Source organism: Orbicella franksi, chromosome 9, assembly GCF_964199315.1.
Source record: "Orbicella franksi chromosome 9, jaOrbFran1.1, whole genome shotgun sequence".
NCBI lineage: Eukaryota > Metazoa > Cnidaria > Anthozoa > Scleractinia > Merulinidae > Orbicella > Orbicella franksi.
Window position 1 is genome coordinate 5853410 of NC_138153.1, and position 19979 is coordinate 5873388.

Below are 19979 nucleotides of genomic sequence, written 5' to 3' on the forward strand. Positions count from 1 at the left end.
GTCTGGGATAGGGTGTAGGAACCAGAAAGTTTTCGTCTAGAATAAGGTTTAATTTACCGAAATTAAATAATTTAGTCTATGACAAGGTTCTTTACTGGGGGTTTCAGTAATACAAACTGAAACTCAAACGTGACATTGCAAGCCGAAGATAATGGTTTAGTTAACATATGTTGGACCACCATAATGATAAAGTTTCTGCATGGAAAATAGTTAGTCTTGGATAAGATAGGAGTTTTTGGTGCCTAGTCTAAAAAAATCAGGGTGATCATGATCTAGTATTGGGTAATGGTTTCAGTGTCCCAGCGGAACACGTCACACTCCTACCCAAAGATGAAAAAACGTCCCCCGTACTATACCGGGACGAACATCGAGCTCAGGGTCTCATTTCCTCCCGCCCCCTGGAGTAGAAGAGAGACCCTGGGAACGACGTCGCCAAGATATCGCATAACGCACATACTTTCGATACCTGCGAAATACCTTTGCGAAGATCCTTTCTGTGTGGAACCTTGTCAGTGAGTCCTTCTAGTTCCCTCCCTAGCCTGGTCCTGTCAAATGAATGTGCTCGCTTGATTCGCTTTATTTACCGATATTTATAGCTTTTCACCCGAAAAAAGGTCCTAAAACCACTGCTTTTCACTGTCAGTTTCAAAACATATTTAACAGGGGGGAAAAGTTATGAAGACTGACAAACGTCTTTTGTTGTATGCTTTTGCTCACTTTCCTGGGCCACAATTAGCCTGCGACACAAACATTCGTCATCGCCGGTAAACTATATCGAGGTTTTTCTTGGCACGTGCGTCTGACTAGACTGTACTGCAAGATATTTTTGGCTTTGACCTCGCAGAAACATAATAGGAGTTTCTTCTGTCTAGCTAAGGAACTAACAATAGAAACGTTTCTGTTACGTAATTCATGTGTATTGTAATAGGGAAAACAAAAGATTGCATGGTCATGGAGCCTCTGCGGCTTTGAATTTTGCAGGGCCGCATAAACCATTTTCCTCAAACCATTTTCAAACCGACATGGCTGTTTCCATGTCTGCATTGGATTTCTTTGCAAAAAACAAGATAGACCAGCTATTACTAAGTTGTACATGCAACAGAGGGATATTTTTCGGAATAGTACATGTCACTCATGTCATCTCATCTCCCCGGGTGGGGGGGGGGGGGTGTGGACTCGTGTATGAAAGGGGTGGGGATGCTCGTAGGAAATTTGAATTAAACCCCTAAAGCAGACCGATCTGGGCGTTGCCCAAGCTTTTTTTTGACCCCTAAAAGAGACAAGGTTAAAGCACAGACAAATGAAAAATACAGTGATTAAAGGACGAACTCTTGAAATAAATTCGGTATTTGAGCAAAAAATCAAATAACAAGCTTGTGAATATTTTTAGCCGTGATCAAATAATCGTTTTGTGTCAGCCGCCGAGTTTCACATTATACTCTTGTAAAACAATGGACAATGACATTTTGCTATAGTCTTCTTTAGGTATTGATGTTATACAAAAAACTTTGATTATATGAATCGAGTAAATAAAACGAATAAAAATATACATATTTTAAAATATAAATTTTTATATTTCTTCGCGTGCAACCCTAAACGAGACCTTCACGGCTAAATATAATGCCGTTTTGCCCAGAACACCTTAAGTGAGACCAAAATCTGAAATTTACACCCCTAAGCGAGACGACGAGCATCCCGGTTTTTTGTTTTCTTTGTTTTCATTCTCGTTGAGGCCTTCCCAATTCTATTGATACAGAGACCACAGGAAATCTTTAACTATCACGGAAAATATCCTTTACGGCACAAATTACGAAAGAAAATTTTGGTGAAGCGGCCTCCGCTTCTTAGAAATTTTTCTTGCGGGACGAAGCGCGTAATCCCGAACGGGCAAGATAGCTCTATCTTGCCTGCTCGGGTAGCCAATCACAGCGCAGGATTTGTTCACCTGGCCTGTAGCTGTCCAAACAGCGTTTGTTATTGGCTGACGAAACAATACATAAATGATCTAAACAATGCCCCTATCTCTGTCATCTCTTGAAACAATAGAAGTTACATTTATTCCAAAATGGCGGCCAATTTATTATTCTTTTGTTTGCATGTTAATCAGCCCTCTTTGCCTAATTTTCACTTCAAAATTCTTTTGTATTTTGTTCATGTTGACAAGGCAAAGAGGGCTAATTACCATGTAAACAAAAGAATAATAAACTGGCTGCCATTTTGGAAAAAGGTGTATACAGGTCAGGAAGTCGAGGGTATAATGAGCCGAATTATAGCCTCGCTGAGTGGACGACGAAACAGGTAAACGATAAACGACGACAAACCGATGTGGTACTCGAGGGTACTCGTAAAACGACGAGTCGAAGAGTCCAGCCGACGAATGGAACTTTCAAGATGACGAGACGAACTCACAAAGCGATGAGTCGATAGTCGAACTGGCAATTCGACGAGTTGAACTCGGAAAACAACGACTTTACCAGAAGTATCGGTGTCCGGAAACGATGAAACGCCATAACGAAACGGCGAGTCGAACATTTTGTCCACAATCTACCTTCATAGTTTAGAGCCATTTAGGCGAGTTATACTTTTTCCAAACCGCCTCCAGGAACACAGAGACATCAACGAACGCAATGCAAACATGAGGTAAGCCACTTTTATTAAAATTATTTTGTACACGTAGCATTTAGAACTACTTTGAAGCCTCCTCATACACTTTGTCTTATCACGGCTAAAATTGTAACGCAATCGCCAACAGCATAATGTCACGTACATCTACGCCTGTTCTAGCTTGTTCTAGATATTTTTGCCGCCAAACAATGGCCTGGAGACAAGCGACAGCCGGAAATACGTCTGCGTTCGCAGGCTACGCCCCCGCATGCAGATGATGAAGATGATGTCATTGAAGATGGTCATGTGATAGAATTGATGTACAAAACTTTTCATTCATTGACTACATAACGTTTTTCTCCTGACAAGCTGGAGTAAGGTTGTGGCGAAATTCGTACTTACGTGTTTTCGCTCTCTCGACATTCCTCCAACTTGTTCCCTTCGAAAACTACGAGCTCAAAGTAACTCTAAAGCACAATGCGAAATGGATGTTGTCAAAGTATTTCTGTTGACGACTTATTTTTAACTATCGTTCGTTTCATCGACGAATTTGTGAAGTAGTGATCACGGCGATGACGCAGCCAGTGAAGATGGTAAGAGTTAAAACTTTTAAACCGTAAAATCATCCTGTTCTTTTGTCATTCGTAGGTAGAATTCCTTTTTATCCTCTTTCAGTGATTTATCTGACGAATTTTCGTCAATAGGTGCTCTAGTTTGTTTATGGACTGCGCCGTTCATGATGCAAAAATGTGCTTAGTAATCACAACAGTGTAAACGTAGCTAGTATGCCCATGGTTTTACTGTAGGGGATAATGTCCAATTCTGGGGTATGGATGCGATTTCAACTCGAAATAAGTAGCACGTGTATGTATGGTATGTGTAAGTGAAGTATATCTAGGGATAACGTTAAGAATATTAAGCTTATATTTAAACTAATTTAAAGGTACGTACGTACGCACTAGCTAGTCGACGATTTTTATTCGCACTTGATCATGAGTTGACGTTTTATTTTGACTTTCGGTCGAGTTTGTTGTCAATGCGACGCATAACCTTACTTCTACCGATATTATGAGGAAACATAATTTTCTAGAACACTTCTTTTACGCATGTTCCTTCCATGAATTAAACGAAAACGTTTTATGGCGTCATCCCTATTCCAGGTCCAAAAAAATGTGACGTCATTAGAAAACAAATGTAAACAATCAGCTGTATTACGATGAATACAGAACCTTTCCCATTAATGAATATATGCTTGTTGACATTTATCACCAACCCTGTAAGCTACAGATTACTATAATGGCCTTGTTTTGTTTTTCAGATATTTGGCTACACAGCTGCATTTATTTTGGCCTTCTGTTTTGCCATAGCTGATGCAGAGGTATGTGTATAAATAGGATAGGTTTTGTTGTTTAGTAAACAAGATTTTGAACAATTCTAAACTAAACTGAATAGGGCAATCATGTATTCCAGACTATTTACCGGTGCAATTTTTTTGTGCCTACATAGAAAATGTCCATTTCACATAAGATCCAGACCTCCCCAGAATTGACATTCTACCCCTCCCCAAACCCTTGAGGAGTAGATTTTTTTGTAAATTATATACACCCCCTAGCCCCTTTGTGAAAAGTCATTTTGATAAGAAACTGTGAAATTCAACACTCCAAACACTCAGGTATTAATGAGCCATTTTCAGTTACACATCACTACTATTCATTATTGATTACTGTGTGGTAACATCTGAAGAAGATTATATGTACTAAGAAAGCATACAGCAATTTCTTTAACACATTTTGAAACTATATAGATAAAGTAGTAACTTGTCAAATTACCGTCATTTATAATCACACCCCTTTCAAAATGTGGTTCAATTTCCCTTGCAGGAGAGTGCTCTTACAATTTTTTTGATGCAGGTGCATGAAGTTGACATCATAATTTTACTGCAATTGTGGTTGCCAACACACTCACAAACAAAGCCAACTTTTGATCAACAAAATTTTATACAAATGAAAAGAGATTAATGAGAACTAGAAAGTAATATTGAAAGGCTGCTGGCAAGAACATCCCCTTTATTTTTTGGCCATTTTTGAAGTGCTGAAAAATAGTTGAATTTTGGCATGCAGGTTTTGTTTTACCTGAGAATCATTGCCCTGAAGTTTTTTTTTGCTGGTTTGCTCTTCGTTTTATTGATCTCAGGTTGTAGTGGGAATCATGACATCATTTTCACCATCACTGGTGCAGAAGCTTTTCATGAAGGTGATCACTGCCACCAAGTAGATTCAAAGACCAATGTGAGAAACAAACAACTGGCTATTATCAGCAGTGCTTGACATTAAGGGTAGTTGCACCTGTAGTTGCTCATGTTAGGATCAATGGTACATAGCAATGGAAGTTCATTTTGACTCTTCATCCAGATGGGGGCATCTAAAGGAATGAAGATAAATAATTAGATACTGTACAAGTTGTAATCACCAAAACAAAATTGAGATCCACTAAACTAATGGGTCTGTGTTAAATTTCCATCCTTGGATACTATTATTATATTAACTTAGAGTACATGTATGTTCTTTCTAATTTTTTTGCAGCGTACAAATCCTTGTAGTGAAACTCAGTATTGGATTGAATATTTAGATGGTTCGACCTTGTGTGAAGACTGTCCATCTTGCCTACCAGGACAAGGCCTTTCTGAACAATGTGGACAACTTATAAAATCCAGTGCATTTGTGACATGTCAACCGTGCCAACCTAAATTCTCATTTTCCAGCAAAGATGACACCTCCATGTGTGCTCGTTGTTCATCTTGTGCAGTGGATCAGGTGGTGCTAAGGAACTGTACACCAGAGTGGGACATCAAGTGTGCAGAACGATGTTCCAGTATGGACAGGTACAAATGCATGTGTTACATTTAATGCACTTTTGTATTTACCATTTAGAATTAAACTGCACATTACTTTTGAATAACCCCTACACACACAGATGGCAGGTGTTAAAAATTTTGAACATCTGCTGGCTAATAATTTAATCATGTCTTGCTATTTTACCATAAATTTCCAAAAGTAACGACCCCCTGAAAGTAGCAACCCCAAACGTAACGTCCAAAAATTGTGGCCCCCAATAAATCCCAAAAGTAACGACCCCCCAAAAGTAGTGGACCCTCTGAGAGAAGCGAGACCACCCCAATCTGCTGCTCCCGGAATAGTGAGATCCAGGTAAAATAGTATATTCATTTTTCCAGTCAAATTAGTCAGATGAAAGTTACCGTATGATCACTTGATTTAAGGTACTCTACAACAAGGGAACGGTACTGCTTATGCCATGAAGTGTTGTGAAATGTCAATTTGTGCTTCATCAGTTCATGTTGTGCCATCAAATTTTTAAGTAACCGAGGAACGTCCTAACAGGAAGTTTTCTTTTTTTCTTTCCTTGTTTAATATTTTCACTTCCTTTGGGCAGGTATTACAATCATGCCAAGGGAGACTGTTTACCTTGTTCGAAATGCTGTGGGGATGATCAAGATTTGGTGGAAGTTGAATGTCAAGAAAAACTGGGGCCTCGCTCTAACATGATCTGCTCTTTTGACACCAGCGTAAACCGCTGTGGAAAGGCAATCAATTTGAGATCTCTACATAACGTCACAACAAATGCAAAGAAGATAACAGCTACTCCTGATAACTACACCAGTCCAAGCCAAGCTTCCAAAAGTGAACAAAGTGAAGCTCCTACTGAAAGTAATGACCTATCTCAAAGAAAAGTTCAGGATTTCTGGACAGCCGCCATTATTCCAGTTGTAATACTGGCCCTGATGGTGATTTGCGGCTGTGTTTACATTTACAAGACAGGGAACCCAAATGGTTGCTTTTGGTGTCGCAGTGATGTTGAAAGGGGCTCAGGTGCACTTGATGCAGGTAAGAATTGACAGCCTTGATTATTTTATGCACCTATAGGTATGTGTCTTAAGATCTGACCATATTTATTTACTCATTTTTTGCCATGTTATACACTTAGTTACTGTTCCTGAGAGAAACAGTTTTGGTTTCCTGAGAATCTCAGTGTTGCCTGTTTTCCAAGGGACCAGCAATATGTTTTGTTATGTAACTTGAGTTTAGTGTGGGGTAATAAGGCAATTAGAAGTCAAAGTAACCTCTCAGTGGTAAGTAGGAGAGCAGACAACTATTGTGTAACTGTTTCCCACCAGGGCAACATTTAGATTTAGCCATTGCCACGTGACCATAAATTAATCAGTAAGAGCACATGATGGAATGATACATTCAACTAAACTCAAGCTATATATAACAATAGTTGAGGTGACCAGAAGTTGGCTGAAAGAAGAGGCCAATATGGCGGAAATAGTAGAGGATTAGTGAATAGAGGTGCAAAAAGCAAGTTATGTAAGGTGTGCAGGTTTGGCTGCCCAACATAGAGGCTTGTCATGGAATCTGAAACCTTGCATTTAATTTGTCAAAAATTGAGAACTGCTATACTGTGTCCTTACTAGTTCTACTTGGGTTTGGAAATTAGTAATGGCACATGCATGTAGAAAGCTCCGAACAAAATCTTGGTCAGCATCTAGCTAGAGTTATTTTCCCAGTCCCCCATGTTGTTCTGAGGTGAACAATGCAATCATGACTTATCACTTCCTGTTTCCCAAACATCTGCTTCCGTATTACTCATGCTCGGTAAGGCGTATGAGTTGTAAAATGCCCTTGTTTTCTCTGTTTTGGTGTCACATTTGTGCATGCATACATTTACCACACTCTTTGGAGCTCAGTCCACTATACAACATCTGCCATATCGGATTCTTTGAGAAGGTGCCATTTTTTGCAAACATTGTGCTTTTTCCCCAATTTGATACGGTGTGGAAGTACCTATCAACAAGAAAGTGGTCTGGAGAGGTTGTCATGTCAATCGCCATGTGACAATATGACAAGTCTCTTATTTATTAGGGTTTTGGAGATTCAAGGACATATTGCAAAGAATCATGTACTATATACATGCTCTGTATACTTTATCTTTTGGTCAAATGCATAATGCTTCCTGTTCGTGTAAATGGACGTGCTCAACAAAACAGGCAGGTAATAGGTCACGATTGATATATTGATATTCAGTAGCATGGCTCTGAGGCTTTAAGGACAAAATTGCAAATTTTTCAATTTTCTTTTGTCCCTCAATTCCCAAAAGAGACTCAGTTACAAGGAAAAAATTTTCAAAGAAAAATAAATGCTATAACATAACGATTCAGTGTTATCTTTTCGCCATTATCAAATGGAGATTAAAGTCGTTCAGTTCAGATATATACTAGCTTACATGTTTTAAAAGGAGTCAAGAATAATGTCAGGAACAATGTCCATTAATTAAACACTTTTCCCTGAATAGAATCCGCTTGTGTGTTTAGGTTGTTTTGTTTTGTTTTTTTCCATTTTCTTTTTCTGCTTTTGGTTTGTCTTGTACACCTTGTATTTTGCATCAATTGAAACCTATTAAGTTTTTGGCAACATATGCAAGGATATAATTGTGATAATATTTTTCAAAATATGGCATTTCATGAAACAACATACAAAAAAAACACCAGGGCTGGGTTTAGGCCGGTTAACGCTGACCCAGGATTAAGAGTTAATTGAAGTAAGAATTTTTCATGTATAACAACGTTTTTCAATTCTTATGCTTTGGGTACTTTGAAATGATTCAAACTCAAAACTGAAGGACAAACAATATAAACAGAAAAGCTCACCGAAAAAATACTACACTGAAATCAAAATTCTCATTAATTCTAGGTTAGCTTAATCGGGCTTTGAACAACTCAGCCCAGGTGCCTACTGATGAGTACTGTTATTTTATCAAGTTTCAAGAATACATTAAAATCAAATTACAAATATAATAGAGATAAGGCAAAGTTGATGTTTGATTCAATGGCCCTGAATACTGTAATGTGTCCTAACAACCAACATAAACAAGTCTAACACTTGAACAGAAAATGCCTGAAGAGATTTAGTCCAGAATAGCTATGAAAAAAGATATTTCATCCAATTTGCAATTCTGATCCTTTGTTAATTCTCTGTTTATGATTGTTCGACTTGGCTCGCTTTGTGTTATTTGCCTGATGATATCCTTGTAATAAAGATGACATATTGTGTTACACCCCTTATCTTCTCTCCTGCATCTTCAATATCTATATCTTAGATCTATGATGCACTTTTTTCGAATTAGCTTTGCTCCCGTATTATAGTTGTTGGATGGCAAAGGTTTTCAAATTGCATGTCTGACTATGTACGCATTGCATACCTATTTCATACAATTTGTAACCTGTGCATAGGTATAGGCTACTTAGAGCCTCTTGTCTTTTAATTGATCATTATTGTCTTAGAAGAACAAATAATAATAACTTGTTCTTTTTAGACAATAATTAAAACCAGTCAGGAAATTGTTAAAATTGCTGTCAGGTATTTCAATCCTGGCTTAACCTCAAAATTTTCCAAAAGTCACTTAGGGCTTTATTTCAATTAGCATGTACCCCTTCAATTTAATTAATGTTTTGAACTCCGGAGCAATGATCAGTAGTTTGTATAGGGTGATCTAGTCCTGGTTTTCAGGTTCTTAAAGGAATTGCTTTGGTCACTCTTCTTTTCAATCATCAGCAGAAGTCATCTTCACCGCCTAGCAAACAGTTTATTGTTTGTCAGTCAAATGGTGTTTTTTGTCCGGCCTGTAAATCTTGACACTAGCTGTTTGGTCAGTTTAGCAATAATGTTATTAGTTTTCATGATTCATGTAAAGCTAAATTGCCAACAGTGAGTGATTACTTGTTGGTAGTTTTAAATTAAGTTGTTCTGTTTGTGGTCCATTCATCAACTTTGTTTATGTTTAGAATAAGCCAGTTGTAAGGTTGTGGTTAAGTTGTTGATGTCTGAAGAGAGGAGCTTGTTCTAAGTTGGTTTGCAAGCTTTCCAGAGCCTTTCATTGAAAACCGTTTGTTAACTGTAGCTTTAATAACAGTCATGCTGTTCAAACTCTAAATTATTTCTCCCTGTCTATGCACCTGACCAAATGTTATTATCATTATTATTATGCAGTCATCTATGTAAATTAGCACCCTACAATATTGCCTGCACTCGTTTTTTCCAACAGATGGGGCTGAAGAAACATTGTCAAAAATTGGCAGATGTCACAGGCTTGAAATGATTTCACCAGAATCATCAGAACCATTGTTGAACGAGGTACTTATAGAAATTAGTTGTTGTTCCGAGTATGAAATAAATAAACATTTTTTAATTGTTGTGGTATTAATGCTGTTGATTAAAAAAATGTTTCTCAATCTTTTTTGTAATGCTGTATCTTTAAGGAAGCATTACGACCTAATTGCATTGGAATTTAACCAACGTGTAATCTTCAAGTGGCTTCTTCGGGTGTATAAAGAACATTTTGCAGTTGTAATTGTCATGCCTTTGCCATCAATAATGAAGGACCAGGTTAAGGGCTATCGAACGTAGGCCTCAGAAGTTCATCACTGTTGGAGAGGAACAGGCATTTTTGATGAACAGTCTGTAGTTTATTTGCGAGCAAGATATGTAGCCCCATCTTGCCCCCTCAGGTTGCTTTGTCAAGCTTCAATAAATCTTAATATATTGTTCCTTATGTGAAACCATGTATATTAACATAACCATGTACTGTAATATTAACACAGCGTGGTTCAGTAAGCTTTCTACTGAAGTTGTGGAAGTTTACTTTCAAAGACGATAACTGTGTAATTATATCAAGTATTGTGTTCTAGATGATGATTAAGTAACTAGCAATAAATTATATATGAATTCCTGAATATTAACAATATTGTTAGTACATTAGTATCCTCCTTAAGTACTTCACATTCATTTTAATGAGTAATGTTACCATGATAGTTTTTCTTAGTTATATATTCACCACCCTCTGCCCATGTAAAGGGGTGTTGCTCATTTTGAAAAATAGTTGCCTAAATTTTCCAAGCTTGTCATTAATAATCACTCTTAATATCTCCTACTGTAAGTTAAACTGTAACTGGTATTTCTGAGAATTTCTTCATTGCTGTTCTCCTTCCTTTGTCAAAAATTATTTTGAGGTTCTTTTTATCCGACTATGGCTAACTTGGAAGTAATATATTGTTATCACTACAGCAAAAACAAAATGCAAAATAATTATGTGGTGACATTTAGCTCCTGTAAATGTGTTTGATACAAGTTGCAAAATATAGCACTACTTTCGATACGTCAAAAGTGAGTAATTATACAGTGTATTTATTTATAAATTTTGAAATCTTTCATTAAATAGGGTGATTCTGGTATGCTGACACGCTCTAGTGAAATGGCCATAAAGAAAGGTACAGCAAAGTGTTTTTGTTTCGTTCGAGCACATATTTTACATAATTGATAAGTGAGTGAAAGGCATTTGAAGGATTAGTTTCACATCAGGATTCCAACCAAGTATAGTTATCTGGTGAACTGAAATACAATCCATAAATATTTATAGTTAGGTTAACTATTGTAAAACTCACCTAGAGACATTAAGCACAGTTAGCTGCACTGTGTAATTCGCGGACGCCATTGTTTTCACGGAACTTAATGAGATTTGTTTGGCCAAGATAGTACTTTTATTAACCTTGTCAAACGTGTTTGGTTGTTGTAATTGATAGATTCTAAACCACTGAGTAGCTTATTGGAGAGGGATTCTGACCTGCAAAAGATCTGCGACTGTTTGGATGCACCCATGGCAGGGGTTGGTCACTACCGAGCAGTTGCCCTGTACTATGGCTCCAATTATTACCAGATAGTCTCGGTCTTCGAAAAGCAACGCGGAGGACCATCCAGGGCCTTAATAGAATCCCTTCAAGCTAAGAAACCAGAACTAACAGTGGCAGAGTTTGCCTCTGTGGTGAGAAAAGAGGCTAACAGGAACGACGTCGTTAAACTGCTTGAAGAATACGACTTAAAATAGAACATAAATCTCCTTGTATAAAGTGTATTTGTAGAGTCATTTTAGATGCTTTTTCAACTTTGAGAGTATTAAAGTAAAAGTGCTTTTATAGAAAATGTAAAGGTGCAAATACCACCAAGTAGTATGGCTATAAGTCCCAGATGAGGTTTTCAGTACAGAAGGAGATATGATCTGAACGGATTAGTTAACGCTAAATGTAGAGGGAAAGAAATTCCTGAATGCAGGTCCAGTGTCACAAAGAGGAGAAACTCTAGACTGCACGGACTCCGAGGATGACCTTCCTAAATTCCTCAGTTTAGCCATGTACATTCTATCTTCAAGTCGGCAGAATCTTGAGGGTATCTGACAGAAAAGGTTCGCTGTTGTTATATCATTCGTAAAATAGCCCTACTGAGACTGTTATTTTTTCGCTTTTAAAAGCATTTCTTTTGTAATCCTTTTATTGATTTTATTTTTTGTAGGGTTATTTTTGTTCCGTTTGTAATTTTTTTGTATTTCAATATGTTGGCATGTTATGATATCATTCGTAAAATAGCTCTGCCGAGACTGTTAGTTTTTTCGTTTTTTAAAAAATTTCTTTTGTAATCCTTTTATTGATTTCTTTTATTTTTTATAGAGCTATTTTTGTTCAATTTGTATTTTTTTTTAAGTGTAAAAGGAAGCCACTCTAAAACAAATATGTAAAAAAATGCGTACGCTGATCAAAGTGTTTTGTATCGTGTAGTGCTCAAGCCGATCAATCTTAGGCCGCACAGGTAAATGTTAGCGTGAACGAGAAATACTTTTGAGAAGTAAGCTTTGTCGTTTTGAGCTGTTAGGACATTTTTTTAAATTAGTGTTATAGATTATTACAAATCAGTGGCGGATCCAGACTTTGAGCTAAGGGGTGGGGAGTTGTTTTACTTGCCCTGCCGGCTTTTCGTCCTTCAGTCATTTCTTTTTTCACCCAAAATAAGGGGGGCTCCCTCCCCTAGATCCGCCTTTGCAAATTGTCCATATCATATAGCTAACCTTTTTCCAGAGTGTGAAAGCACTATAAACCGATTCTTTCTTTTTGAAACGTATTTTCTTATTTACAATAACAGAAAAATTAGAACCTTATGGCAGTTATGCACTTTGGTTTGTAAAAGTTTGGAAAGGCATTTTGTAATAAACACAATTTAGTCATTTTGCTGATGTGATTACTTCGGAGAACTCCGGAGGATTTACCAAAAGCAATTTACTTAAATTATATATAAGCGATCTATTCAATACACTATTTTGTAGTTAGTTCTAAATTTTGTACTTTTATTGAGAGTTAACGTTATAATTCTTAGTATTTTTTTGTTATAATTATAGAAATATGGTAGGTAGAAATTTTGTTCAATGTCATGATACACTTTACTACGTTTAAGTTGAATAGAGTGTGACAGTTTTGAAGGTTGTATCGTAAATCAGTATTGCAAAAACGATAAATAGAATGTCAGCAAACAATTGGTTGCTTTACCATAGGAGGAGAATGCCAGCTTAAAAGGGAATCTCGTGACGTGTTTTCTATTTATCCTTCGAATTCGAACAAGGTTCTTTGACGATATATTGAAGTACTAAGGGGATGCGAAAGTTAAGGGGAGATTTTAAATGAATAGATTAATAACGGCTACCATCAACATGATGGTACGGTGGCCTCATGGTCAGTGCGCTCCCCTCCGCTCGAGTCGAGCAGTCCCGGGTTCGAGTGGTTGCCGGGGACATTTTAGTATGTTGTGGTCTTGGGCAAGACACTTTTCTCTCACAGTGCCTCTCTCCACCCACGTGTATAAATGGGTATACCGGCGACCTTAATGCGGGGGCACAACCCTGGGATGGACTAGTATCCCATCCAGGGGGAGTAGAAATACTCCTAGTCGCTTCACGCTACAGAAACCGGGATAAGCTCCGACCTGATGGGCCACTTGGCTGGTATGCAGACTTTTACCTTCACCATGCCCTCAGCACGTTAACCCTCTAGGTTGCAAGTGATCAATTTCATATATCAATTATTCATTCCAGATTCTCAGTTAAAATGTTCATTTTTCCCTTGTTCTCTCAAATCCTATAATCCTTTATTTGCCTTTCTCCTGCCGGCATAAACATGACAAAAAAATCATCACTGCAAACCTTACCCTCACACCATTGTCAGATCGCATGAAACATCGAAGGCAAACGAGGAGAGACCTGTATGGATAACGCCCCTTCAGTCTGGTTGGCCTCGTTTTCATAAGCTTGTTTTTTTCAGTTCATATTTTACTATAGTCGTGTCCCTGTAATTTACCATCAGAAAGGCATACAATGAATTATTCGTTTTGATTTGTGTTACAGGTAAGTTCTGTTACTTAATTAAGTGTTTCTTCTGAATGACGAAGGGCAGTTTAAAATGGAAGTACGTCGTTTCGCAAGGTTGGAGGTTTCTCTCTACATTCAGAAAGTAAAGGTGAAAGATTGCGTCTTTTTATGTGGTTTTGAAGTACGTCTGGTTTCCAGAGTATGTGATGCAAAGAGTGTTACTTTAAAAAACAAGAAAGGGGGTAATCTAAGAGACCGAAAGTCTCCCAGACTAAAGTTGGTGAAAGAGAAAATGGCCCTTTCAAGTTAATTAGATTTGTACTAAGCTTTCAAGCCAAGTGGTTATGTAATGAAACACTGGATCGAACAAATATTCTGCAAGAAGTGGTGGATGGTGTAAAGAGATCATTGAATACTGATCCCCACAAAGCAAACTAAAGGTTACCAAAAGTAAGGATTCTGAGAGGCATAGATTTCCTCTCTTTTAGTCTCGTAGGGTAAAAGTCATCCATGTTCTTTTATTCGAGATGGAAAATTTCTACCATGAGATGGTTTTTTTCAAAGTCAAAGGTGTAATTTTTGTTCTTTACACAAGACTTAGTCAGGCATAGTAAAGCTGCTTTCAGTTTTAAACCGCATCTATTAAAATAAACGCCACGCAATGCATGTACTTGTAGAGACGATGACGTTTAACGTTGACGTTGGCTATCTTGGACATTGCAAAACAAACAAACGGATGCATAAGGTAAATAAAAGTAACTAAAATTGGTACAAAATGTCTGTAGCAGGAGCGAGACGTGTTAAAAAAATGGGTGCAAGGACAAGGGGAATTGATTTTGCTGTTGCTGTTGTTCGTTTTAGCTTTGAGCCATACAATAAAATAAAATTCCTGCATGTAGGGCACCAACAAAAAATTTGACTTTCCTGACGGTTCTGATTATTATCAGCCATTTAGCGATGTTTGCTGCATTGCAGACCCATTCACCATTTTATCGTCATTCAACCAAAACTCACTTTTTGAGAGAAATTACTAGTTTAGAATTTGATTGTCAGATTAAGATGAACGGTTATAAAAAGCTACTGAGTGGCTGCTCTTGTCTTTCATTATACGGCGCATTTCGACTTACTGTCTTCAAAAACGGCACTATTGATTTCTTTTACTTGTATTCTGTTTCTTAGATTTCTGCCTTATTGCGTTAGTGATTGAGCGTGTGCGATGTTTTAATACTCATACGACACCTTCATGATGCCGTGCTTCAACAATTTTTTCCTTGTGCTTATATTGTTATTGCAATGCCTCTACTACCTTTATTCGCTGGAAGACAAGTTCATTTAGTGTGTACTCGATCAAGGTCAACGATTCAGCCATACTACAGAGGATCGTGACATATGGAAAAATGTACAATTATTTGTTTGATTGTATACTTGTTCTTCTTCCCTGCTTGTCTGATACGTAACTGGCGCCTGTATACCAGTGGAACGAAGCATTCAAGTTGATAGGTTACGTGGGGTCTGGGTAATGGTTATGACGGAGGCGGGCGGCGGTAAGGGAATCATGGGACAGTAACAAGGTAGTTGTATGTCAGAAAAAGTCTGTCAACTTTTTTCGTGCTATTCGTTCCTTTATTCCCCGTCGTATGGCTGCGATTTCAAAATCTGCTGACTGTTTGATTGCGTTAAACGTTGTGCAACTTCTCTACCCACGCTCACAGAAAAGATGCCGTCATGATGACGAGATTGTCTAGGGAATTCCCCCAGGACGTCAACCAAGAATTTCCATCGTCATCACTATTTAAACTGAGGTTCGTAATATTCTCACTGAGACAAGTAAAATCGACTTATTTGGTGAGTATAGTTCATTATCATAGTAAAGTCATGACTTATTCATCTCCATCAAACGGAAGGGTAAATTAAGTGTCAAATTAATAGTGATTTTAAATCGCTTACATTTGTATAGGCGTCGCTTCGATTAGATTACGATTAGTAGTGTATACGATATTAATTGTTATTATCTGGTCGTGTTTTAAGCTGAAACGTCTGATTACCTTTGCAGTAGCCGTTTTACTTCGGAGCAGAATATTCAAAGTGAACTTACCAGAACAAATCGTGAGGAAGACTGAACCCCCGATGTGTTGCTTCAGAATCGTAACGAGAACAGTTTTTATGGCAGCCCTGGTAAGTTTGCGTAGTTTAAGGACTTTTAATGTCATTTCGCCGAGCTTTTTCGGTCATAGCTATTGACGAATGGTTGTTATTGCAGTATACGTATTATGTTTTATTAGGGTCGCATAACCTCATAAAGTTAACACGTTCCATTGAGCGATAAGATATCTATTGTGTCATGCGAACAACACAATTGAAAGACAGCCTCGCTTATCGTGACAAGGCCACAGGTCCAGTATTTTGCTAATTCAACTCCAGCCACACTTGTAAGCATGCGTTCCACCAATTTCCTGTTCAGTTTAATTTGCCCAATTGCAACTGATCATTATAAAACCGCAGAAATGTGAATTGTTTTTTTTTTTTTTATATCATTTCGTATTTTGTCTACCTGGGAAGAGTCAAGAAGAATTCGTTTGTTTATGATTTTGTGGGACGTCGGCCTTTGCCACTGATTTATTTTGTCTCATTTTCTTTATTGGTTGAAAAAATTACTTGATAGATAAATGAAAAAAACACACAAAAAAGCCATAGTATCGCGATCACGTTAACTTTTTGATTCAGAAACTTTTCATTGTTTCATAGCTCCAAGCTCAAACCAGCTGCTGCTGTGGATGCAAAGATGACGAAGTCACCTGGCGAAGCAATAATGGAACACAGAATGACACATGCTTGGCTTGTATCGACTGTCCAGATGGAATGGAACCCTCGATTCCTTGCGGAACGGTCGCCAAATATGGAACACATTTACACTGTGTGGCATGTAGAGAGGGAACCTTTTCCGATACGTACGGCAAAAGACAGTGCAAGCCGTGTTCCGTATGCTCAGTTGGGCGAACAGTCGCACGAAACTGCTCTGTCACCAAGAACACGCAATGTGGCTCTTGTAGCCATGGGTATTACGAGAGTAAGATCGTTTTTGATTGTCTGCCGTGTTCTGTCTGTTGTTGGGACGAAAAAGATCAACTCGAGAGTCAATGCAAAGCCCAGGGTCTACCAAGTCATCGCCACTGCAAACCCAGGCACGAGCGTGGCTGCCAAGCGCCTCGGACAAGCGGGGTAAAAGTGACATCTGGCGCGGCAACTGGGCGACCAAATCAAGGAGCTACGAAGAAAAACAGCAGCAACACCACCACGACAACGACGACAACAACAACAACAACAAAAACAACAAAAACGACAACAGCAACCGAAGAAAAAGTAGCATCACTTTCACCCACAACAGTCACAACAGACGAGCGTTTCATTAGCAGTAAGACCAGAGATCAAAACACGAGTTCCAGCACTCTCTCCACTTCTTCAACTGAGCTGCCAAAAAGAACTGCTTCAGCTACAGGCACTGTTGGCAAAAGCAATCTAGCTTTTAAAAAGAGCAAAGGTTCTTTGTCAGACAGTAGCGGCGCAAACAAGAATCGAGTCATTAAGGCTGTGAGTGTGAGCATCGCCATTTTAATAATGATTGTATTTGTCGCCAAGAGGAAGAAAATTGCGGCCTACTTCAAGTGGGCGAGGTGCCATCTCACTTGTGGGTGTAGATCTAGCGACGCTGAACTCGGGGGAGCCACCGAAAGCTCAGTGCTAGATGACATCAAAGGACAACCTGTGAGTGTCGTGCCTAAAGGAGGTGAGAAGAAATATATACCTTGCTTGTACTTCGCTATTTAATCTGATCATCTAATGCACGGATGTATCAATACTTTTGAGCCATAGTCATGATAGTAGTCCTGTATATATATATCGGTAGCTGGGAAAACATGTTGATGCATGTTGCTAATAGGGGCAGGCCATGCCACGTAGCACCGTTGCTGCAGTACCTAGTATTTTCAGTTTTCAGTCCGAACAAGCAAGGGGGAGGATGCGATACGGACCTCTCGACGTTTTTCTTTATTAATTTCCTCTGTAAAGCTGAAACTTTCAACTGCGTCTCTTTTATACCTGTTTCTTCGCGTCATTTGATAATGCCACAGTAACCACATTTTGACATGCTGGCTGATCTAACTTTCGTCTTTTTCGTAGAATTCTTTCTTTTTCCCCAGTTGTCTGGGCTGATAATATCGCGGAATCAGTAATTTTTGTCATATTATTATTTAACTACAGAGCGGAGAGGCTTCCTACCATCGCTACTTGATATCGGGAGCGGGAGTGGGAATTTGATTATACCAGTTACTCTACCACGTTCCGTTTTTCGTAATGCACCTAGGGCCGGCATTAACCAATTTCCATATCGCAAACCGAAACATGTATTATGCATAGTTCAACGTGGAATATTTACGAGCAAATGACGAATGTCATTGATGGTAAACAGTTCTTTAATATTTATTTTCTTTTTCCAGTTCTTATTCCCATGAAAGAGCTCAAGTTCCTCTCTCTCGACACCTATGACAGAGTGTGGAAACGATTGGACAAAAAGCCAGAAGGAGCAAAGAAGGGTGACTTCAAGCATGTGGCTGCAGAGTTCATGTATACACAGGAAGACGTTTGGGAACTAGAGAAGGAACTTAGAACTTCCGGATCAGGAAGTCCTTCAAGACAGCTATTGGACGGCCTCGAGACTAGGCGGCCTGAGCTAACTGTATTAGAGATGGTTAAAGTGCTGCAAAAACCGAAAATTCAGAGGGACGATATCGTTAAATTGCTAAATGATTATATTTGTAGATAGTCAGTCGCAAGAATATGAAAGTTTTTGATACTCAGCCAATATGGTGAGTGAGAGAAGGCTTCAGGACAGTTGCTCACGTCTGGGAGGCCCTTTGCCGTGTCACTTCAACTGCTGTCACACTATTCTACAATGGGGAGTGGAAGTGATGAAAGTTAGGTGACAGCTGTCAACTTCTGTTTGCTGAAGAAAAGGTTTAAGTTTTAAAATCTCCTGAGAACAAATACTAACTGGCAGAGCGCGTGTTTTGACTGACTTAAATTAAAGCATTAAAGTACACAAGAATGGCAGAAACCCTAATATTCTGGGTTTGATCGCATGAAGTCAGCGCTATTCTTACAATGGAAAGTTAAAAATAGAGAGAATTAAATTAATTTAAATAAGCTATAATGCACAGATTTTCTATGACAAAATGTTTTACTCCTTTTCTACTGTTGTCCTTGTTTAATTTATATATCGTGCGGTGTTTTCTCCTTAGTTTCTAGATTTAGATTCCTGTGTGTAGAGGTTTATTTACTTATAATTCTAAATATTTTAACTCTTATTTCCAACAATGTTGTATCTTATTTACTTTATGTTGTATTGTGCTTGTAGCAATGTGTGGTTGTTCAATTAAATTAGAAAAAACAAGGAGAAAAACACTTGGCAATTTAATTTAAGCATTGTAAACTTTTACATTCACTGAATATAATACTGAACAATACAAGACAGATCATAGTGTCTGGACTTTCCAGAACAATTAGTTGAACAAAGTTCACTAAACTTTTCGAAATATTTATATGTCCATATCTGGGTAAAATAGTGAGTACCGGCGAAGTTCTTGTTCATTTTTGACTGGTTCTTTACAACGCTTGCAAAAAAAGAGAACCTTACTAGATTAACAAATCTCAGAACAAAAAAATTGTTTGTCTTCAATAACACGTAAATGTGCCTTGAACGCTTTGGTTTGAGACCTTCGGACTTTATGAGAGAAAAAGAAAAGTTGTGTTCGTGTTTGTCCTCCTTGTATTTGAAATCGTACTTACTAAAGCTTGACTTGCAACAATTGAGCAGTAATGGTATGCAGCGCTTTGCGTCCCTGCTGGTCGACCTAGGGCTTAATATAACGCCAGGTTTTTTTTGTGACAATGCGTGTACAATAATGGACCAGCTCCCCCCCCCCCCCAGGGGGGTAGCCCTTAAATGGGTATGTGGCGCTGCGAAGGGTATGGTTTTCAGGCAGTTTAGTCTGGGATAGGGTATAGAAATTAGACAGTTTTGGTCCAGAATAAGGTATAATTTACCGGGAAAGTGGCCAGTGTAT

General features: G+C 38.3%; 2 protein-coding genes across 3 annotated transcripts; both read left to right on the top strand.

Moving 5' to 3' along the window:
- Window positions 1-1162: 1162 nt before the first annotated feature.
- LOC145496475 (uncharacterized) lies at window positions 1163-15698 on the top strand. Of its 2 annotated transcripts, XM_081476154.1 has the most exons (7): window positions 2647-3197; window positions 3923-3982; window positions 5187-5485; window positions 6055-6506; window positions 9724-9812; window positions 10897-10945; window positions 11258-15698. In XM_081476154.1, the coding sequence occupies exons 1-7, from the start codon at window positions 3177-3179 to the stop codon at window positions 11557-11559; spliced, it is 1272 nt and encodes a 423-aa protein (XP_081332280.1). In that variant the 5' UTR covers window positions 2647-3176; the 3' UTR covers window positions 11560-15698. The 2 variants fall into 2 exon arrangements, with proteins under 2 accessions (XP_081332281.1, XP_081332280.1); XM_081476155.1 differs by lacking the exon at window positions 2647-3197 and adding an exon at window positions 1163-2640 and having other exon boundaries at window positions 3923-5485.
- Window positions 15699-15718: 20 nt separating this feature from the next.
- On the top strand, window positions 15719-18679 carry LOC145496472 (uncharacterized). The gene is made up of 3 exons (XM_081476150.1): window positions 15719-16035; window positions 16606-17644; window positions 18354-18679. Exons 1-3 carry the CDS (start codon window positions 15988-15990, stop codon window positions 18677-18679), a joined length of 1413 nt encoding a protein of 470 aa, XP_081332276.1. The 5' UTR covers window positions 15719-15987.
- The last annotated feature ends 1300 nt before the right edge of the window (window positions 18680-19979 follow it).

What these genes read in the sequence shown, in the direction of transcription:
- LOC145496475 (XM_081476154.1), top strand. Translation starts at nt 3,177, where the DNA reads ATGACGCAGCCAGTGAAGATG. An exon ending in TGACGCAGCCAGTGAAGATG is followed by an intron (nt 3,198 to 3,922) that starts GTAAGAGTTAAA and finishes TTTGTTTTTCAG; the next exon opens with ATATTTGGCTACACAGCTGC. An exon ending in CGATGTTCCAGTATGGACAG is followed by an intron (nt 5,486 to 6,054) that starts GTACAAATGCAT and finishes TCCTTTGGGCAG; the next exon opens with GTATTACAATCATGCCAAGG.
- LOC145496472 (XM_081476150.1), top strand. Translation starts at nt 15,988, where the DNA reads ATGTGTTGCTTCAGAATCGTAACGAGAACAGTTTTTATGGCAGCCCTG. An exon ending in CAGTTTTTATGGCAGCCCTG is followed by an intron (nt 16,036 to 16,605) that starts GTAAGTTTGCGT and finishes ATTGTTTCATAG; the next exon opens with CTCCAAGCTCAAACCAGCTG. An exon ending in GAGTGTCGTGCCTAAAGGAG is followed by an intron (nt 17,645 to 18,353) that starts GTGAGAAGAAAT and finishes TTCTTTTTCCAG; the next exon opens with TTCTTATTCCCATGAAAGAG.